Genomic DNA, 7573 nt, shown 5'->3' on the forward strand with positions numbered 1-7573 from the left:
AATTATTCATTCAATTTCAATTTCAAATTGTTTCGTAAACAATAATTTTGTCTAAGTAATAAAACAATTCAATTACTTAGACCGTATCTAATTTAATCGAATTATAATAAGACACGTTAATCTCACTCACAAATCATCCGTCAATTTTAAGCAATTTAATTAACTCGTATCGGCATACGATTAATTAAATAATCAATTAAAGGTATTTCCCTATAGGTATTACCTAAGGGGATCAACTGATCACCACCGTCGCACGACAGTAATATCAAACTCTAGTCAGTCAATCATTACCGATATGAGTGGACCAGTTGACTGTAAAATATTACATCCCACATGGATTCTTAAAATGAGATTTAAACATGTGATCATCATGATCGACAATTGTGATCGCATTATTGTCGGAGGACACATATTCCAACAAGCATATAGTTCATCACAACACGTGCGTCTGTTGGCATACATTTTCGTTCTAATGGCGGAAACATTAGTAATCGATTTCATGTGATCAACAACTTAATAGGTTCAGTGAATGACTATGACTCCATCATAGTAATTCCACTTTCATCATCATGAATACCATATTCAACCTTGTTGATTTTAAAAGTATCTTATCATCATAAGACACTTAACTCTATGGCAATATTCTCTCACATAGATTCAGTAATCTTAGAATATATCGCACATTTTCCTAGTCTCCCAATCACTCTTTCACAGAAGAGATCATTGGTACATTATTCTCAATAAGTAATATGTTATCAACATATAAGACATGGAGAAACAATTCTAGCTCCCACTTAACTTCATGTATAATCATGATTCTTCAATCATGTGAATGAAACCATTCACTATTATCATATGAACGAAAAAATATAATCCTTTAATGCTAGCTTAAGACCATCTTGTGATCACTTAAGATAGCTACGCACAATATGTTAGGACTCTTATATCTTCATCTAAGGTTTTGTGTTTCAGACACATCCTTCTCTAAATTCCCATTTTAGAAAAAGCGAATTTTATTTGCTATTTTTCATTAAAATGAAATGCGGCAATTCTTAATATAATTAATCTTGATCAACATCTTCATGTCAATCTTATGCATTTGAGTACTCTAAAGCTCTATTTACCTTTAAAGAGACCCTTGCTTTAAAGTAAATATACTCTTGAGTAACAATTTTCGGATTGTAATGCTATGGCTCGTATGTAACAAGGTCGATTTGGGACAAGGTCATAATACCATTACTTTCACAAAGCAATATTTTAACCAATAAGACATCTGCGATAAACTCCCACTGAGCTATACTCCCACTCTATCTTTATAGATTATAGTTCAACTATACTCCCACTCTATAGTTCTATTACTTTCACAAAGTAACACTATAAGACATGTTTGTAACGATCCAATTTACTCCCACTCTATCTCTCAGAAATACATCTATCTTCTTGAGAGATAGCTTTGTGAGTTACAAATATATATATATATATATATATATATATATATATATATATATATATATATATATATATATATATATATATATATATATATATATGGTGGAATATTAGGAGTTTATCTAGACTATGTATTAGCTTTCAAAAGGTCATCCCTTACATGGCAGTTTGATTCATGTAATATACGAGTCTTATCCATGTCATTTGTTTAATAGACTCTCTATTCTTGGTATCTCATGGTTGACCGTCCGTTTAGAATTACTTGTCCGTTTTGGATTGCAAATTCCCAAATTTTAGTTCAACAACTCAAACCAACTCATATTAGTTTGTTCTTATGGGTAGTGACACTAGGTCATAATCCATCTTTAATAAATCAAATTTATTACTTAGATCTTTGTCACTACGATCGGATCGTAATGCTTTAGTCTTTTCTTCAATTGGTTCTCTACACCATTTAGAAATATCTTAAATGCTTCACTTAATATTTGATTAAGTAAATATACCCATATCTACTTAAATCATCGGTAAAAGTGACGAAGTGGTCATAAATTCTCCTTGTGGTGATGCTCATTAGAACACATACATCGACATGTATTAGTCCCAACAAATCACTTGCTCATGTCCCTTTACCACTAAAGGAAGTACAAATCATATTGCAAAGGAGACAAGATTCACATATTCCATATGATTGAAAATCAAATAGTTCATTAAATCCAGTCGACACTAGCATTTAATGCGTTTCTCATTTATGTAACCTAATTGAAAAAGTCAAATGTACAAATCATTTGGATTACTAGTTATGAGTCTTTTGGATCGTGTTATGTAGATATCATTGCTTGAGTTGGAAGTGTCTAATACTTGTATATCATAAAGATAAGTGACATGGCTCACAGCAATGTCTATTTTCAACAAAATACAACAATTGTCTTTGATGGCAAAATATAAATCCTTTCATGTCTCACATAGAAATGGAAATAATGTTTTAGACATAATCGGTACATAATAACAACTATGTTGATTACAACTCAAAGCTTTTAGCTAAAACAAGTACATAAGTCCCTCTTGAAGTGGTGGCTACCCTAGCTCCATTTCCTTGTCGGAGATTCATATCACTCTTGTTTAGCTTTTCCACATTTCCAAGTCCCACTTGGAGTAATAAGTCCAACTTTGGTATCTCCCAAATACTTGGGACAATTTCGCTTCCAATGGCCCATGACATTACAATAATGACATTCCTCGTAGGATTGGGCACCCTTTTTGGTCTTGGTTTTGGTAGTCCCACTATCCATTTCCAATTCATTATCAGGTTTGGGTTTCTCATCCATCTTTGCCTTTCCTTTATTAATACCAATACTCCTTTCATTTGCAAGGACACTCTTGTTAGAACTCCACTAAATTTAATATTTCTCCTTGTTTCTTCAAACATGGATGCCTTGGGTTTTATTAGATTTTCTTCACAAGATTTTCTTTCCAAGGTGGTGGGCAATAATATTGGAGTGGGTAAGAAGCAAAAAATTTCATCCTGACCAATGCCAACGCGTAATTCTCTAATTGTATCATTGTCATACTCGGAGCATTTTTCATCAAATGATTGGAGCCATGTATCAACGTTGATTGGTGTAGGAGTATTAGACGAATTCATTGCGTATAATTAACTACAAAAATGGAAATGGAGGAAATAATTAACATCTATCGTTTCAATAATACTCGTGAATTACACTACAAATATTGCATTTATATAGTGACCTCCACCCAACTATATAAATGATTCCGAGATCCAAATTCATATTAATACGGGTACGGTGAGGCGAGTCATCCTTTATTAATATAACTCGGTGGATTAACCTCTTAATCGATTCTACTTTTAAAACTCTCGGTCGATAAAAATTACTCTAATTTTCATCTTTAGCCCGGAACACATGCGACTACGGTCACGAATACTTCCGTTGAGCTCAATCCAAATTTCGATGTAATAACATTTTATTACCCACTTACCCAACGTAACAAGATTTGTATTACGGTGAAGCCGGCTTAACTCCCTTATGAAATTGGGATTCATGGTTTCTACTATTTGGTAAGGCTATTTCTCAATTATTATATGTGAGAGGTCTTGTCAATTTATTATCTATCACGTTTTAAGTGAACTAAAGTGGTGAACTGCGATAATTATAATTGACACGGTCAATGACTCGATTTGATATGCATGTTGTTGTTTATGACGATTTGGCAATGCATGTAACATATTAAAAGAAATGTTAAGCAATAATAAAGTTCCTAGTATGGCCTTCCTAAAATAGAAAATCTAATAATATATTACATATTCGGAAACCAACTCCATTGGTCCCTTGAATCTTCAAGTGGCACGCCTCCCAAAACACCGTCTTCGTCGGATCACCTTTCCGAATGGCACCGTCTTTGAAGATACTCCATAATTACAAATAATAATAAAATACAAAGCTATTCCTATTATACATTTGTAAAATGGAAAAACTAATAAAAATAAAAGTGATACGAGATCACATTAAATTACAATCGAATCAATATTCCCTTTCATTACGGGTAATATCGATTAAAACTAGGGCCATACTAAGATAAAATTACATATTTCAAAATTACATAAATAAAAGACATTCAACAATTGAAATATGCAGCATTATAATATGTACCTATCATGCCAAATGATGTGCCAAATCGCCCTATTTAACTTATGTCGTACATATAACCCGGTTTTATGGAAATGCGTGATAATAACCTTTTAAAATCACTAATTAACACTTAAATCACATCTAAGCTCAAATTAATTATCCTAACACCTTTTAGGACTCAAAAATTAGTCATCACTCAATTTTTGACAATAATTCAACTTGATTTAATTTTATGCTCATTTTTTACCTTAAATTATAATATTTATGAAATAAATCCAAATTAAATTATAAAAATTTCAAAATTTGAATTTTAAATTTTTGAACATTCTGGAATAATTCCATGACACTCATAATATCAAAAATCATGGTTAAAATTTTCGAATTAATTTTGAGCAAATATAGTTGCATTTTATCGGTTTTATCTTATAAAACATTTAAAGTATCCGAAAATTAATCCAATAATTTTTACAACCTTAGATCTGATTAGTGGGAAATTTATGAAACCTAAAATAATTTTCTCATGCCATGCAATACGTTTCAGCTATTTATGCCAAAATAGTCACTATTTATGCCATTTTTACACTAAAAATTCATAAATTATGCTAAATGAGATCATTCAATCTCAAAATTTACATACACTTTGTAAATTATGCATGTGACAACATATTAAAGTTTCATGGCCCAATTCAAAATATAACTATTTTTGACCATTTAACCTCTTTTAATCCATTTTTATCTCATAAAAATCATAAATCATGCAATATTAATCCAATTAATACGAGATTTTACACAAAACTTTTAAAATATGCATGTGAGGTCATATAAAATTTTTAAGGTCAGAGACTTAGTTTAACTATTTTTAGCATTTTAATTACCATTTTAGTCATAAAAATGTAATAAAATGACCAAAAATCATTAAAATGAGCACTAAATTTTCATAAATCATAAAAATGACCTAAAAACATTTTAGGACCAGAATATATGACATGCATTATGATTTCGTGACTTATACTTATAAATCACAAATTTTTAGTTTTATATGTTAACTTTTTTACTCGGAAAAACAATAACCGATTATGCATGCAACATCCTTATGCTCTAATACCACTTGTTAGGTTTATGAACCTCTTATTAGACTCCTCTAATAATGAACTAATTAACTTCTTACTAGACTTGTTCTTTAGATCTAGTGCATGCATAACAAAATAAGAGATTTGTAAGAAAACAATGTCCCTTACATTGTTAATTTCGGTTTTGTGGGCACAAGTAAGGTCTCCTACCTTCACTTGTTCTTGAGCTATGATGATCCTCCAAAGACTCCAAGTATAGAAGCCACTCCTCTTGATTGCACCCAAGAGTATCCCTTATCTCTACTAAATAATATGTGCTTTAATATTTGTTTAGTAGTTTACCTTAAAATTGATTACTAATACTCATATATTACACTAATAATATTAGTAATTTGATTGAACAATTTAGATTGAATCTTCTCATATTTTAGATGAAGATTAAAGAGTAGAGAGAATAATGCATAACATTTGCATGTATTTTGAATGGACAAGAATATAGAGAATGAGTAGAGAACAAAAGTCCTCTAAAGTGGAGGAGGTGTACCGGTTTTAGGAGGGGTAGAGGACCAATATATGGTCCTTCACTTTTACTTTTGTTCTTATCAAAACCTTAGGCATGTAAGGCTAGGTAAGTAGTGTCATGATGATGTTATTTTAGCTTATTAAAATAAATCACCACCATCCACTAAACCCTCTACATTTCAGTCCACTTCCATAAAATGGACTACCATTTTATTTTGTCAATTTGTCATTTGTCACACAATATGTTACATGTAGTATGTTACATGTTATTAATTAATTTAATGCATATTTATCGCATAAATATCATTTTATAAATTAATTAAATTACATACAACAAATTGACTAGTGATATTTGATCACATAAATAAAATGGGTCATATAATTATAATTCATAACATCTTGTAATTATAATTAACCATTCATTCTTATCTCTATCGTTTCTCAAACAATAAGCAATTTTAGTAATAAAGCATTTTTATTACTAAAATAAATCTTATTTAATCCCATTACAATAAGATATCAATTTTCTCTCTCACAAATGAATTGTTCAATTTTAAAGAATTGATCAACTTGTATCGTCATACACTTAATCAACTTTACTGATTAGGGCATCATCTTTTAGGTGTGACCTTAAGGGATCAACTGACCACCACCGTCCCACGACAGTAACGTCAAACTCTAGCAAGCCAATCGTTACCGATTAATGTTGATCAGTTGACTATATAATGAATCATCCCTTATGTATTCTTTATATGAGATTTAATTATGATATTAAATTATGTGATCGGACTATTGTTGAGGACACATTTTCCAACATTCATTTTCTCTCCGTTCCCTCCTTGAGAAGGAAAAGTTGAATGATTCAAACTTCTTGGGATGGTATCGCAATTTAAGAATTTTTCTCAAGCAGGAGAAAAAGGTATATGTCCTTGAGAAGAAATTACCTAAGAAACCAGATAGTAATGCCCATACCACCGTTAAGAACACGTGGAAAGAGCATTCTGATGCTAATACTGATGTTTGCTGTCTGATTCTTGCCATCATGAACTCTTAGCCTCAGAAGCAATATGAGAACGTGGAGTCGGCATATGAGATTGTTGAAAACCTGAAAGTTATGTTTCAGGAGCAAGCTAGAACTGAAAGGTATAATACTGTTAAGGTTATCTTTGACTGTAAGATGGGAAAAGATGAGCCTGTTAGTCCACATGTCATAAAACTGATATGTTATTTTGATAACCTTGAAAGACTTGATGCTGGAATAAGCCAACAGTTGGCTACTGATATTGTGCTTCAGTCCTTGAATCCAAGTTATAATGATTTTATTTTAAATTATAATATGCATAACTTGGACAAATCTCTGAAAGAATTGCATGGGATGCTTAAGACAGCTGAGCCTAGCATTAAGAAAGCTCCTACCTCTAATGTTCTAATGATAAAGAAGGGAAAGGGCTTTTAAAAGCAAGGTTCAGATAAGGGTAAGGGTAAGAGTAAGGCAAATATCGCCAAACTCAAACCTAAGCCCAAGTCAGTAAAGGGTAAGCCTTCTGAAGATGTCTGTCATTATTGTAATGAAAAGGGACATTGGAAGAGGAACTGCAAAAAGAACTTGGAAGATGTGAAGAATGGAAGTGTTGCTTCCACTTCAGGTATTCATGTTATAGAAGTAAATGTTACTACTCATTGTTCTACTTTTTGGGTATTAGATACTGGTTGTGGTTCTCACATTTGTTGTAATGTGCAGGAACTAAAAAGGAGTAGATCATTGGCGAAAGGTGAAGTGGACCTACGTGTGGGCAATGGAGCAAGAGTTTTTGCTTTAGCTTTAGGAACATTTCATTTATCGTTGCCTTCTGGCTTAGTTTTAGAACTAGATAATTATTATCATGT

The 7573-nt window shown here is 31.6% G+C and overlaps 1 protein-coding gene across 1 annotated transcript; it reads left to right on the forward strand.

The window, feature by feature from the left end:
- The first annotated feature begins 5666 nt into the window (after window positions 1–5666).
- On the forward strand, window positions 5667–7142 carry LOC141641151 (uncharacterized). Its single transcript, XM_074449824.1, has 2 exons — window positions 5667–5702; window positions 6741–7142. Exons 1-2 carry the CDS (start codon window positions 5667–5669, stop codon window positions 7140–7142), a joined length of 438 nt encoding a protein of 145 aa, XP_074305925.1.
- Window positions 7143–7573: the final 431 nt, after the last annotated feature.

This window comes from Silene latifolia, chromosome 2 (genome assembly GCF_048544455.1).
Source record: "Silene latifolia isolate original U9 population chromosome 2, ASM4854445v1, whole genome shotgun sequence".
NCBI classification, from domain to species: domain Eukaryota; kingdom Viridiplantae; phylum Streptophyta; class Magnoliopsida; order Caryophyllales; family Caryophyllaceae; genus Silene; species Silene latifolia.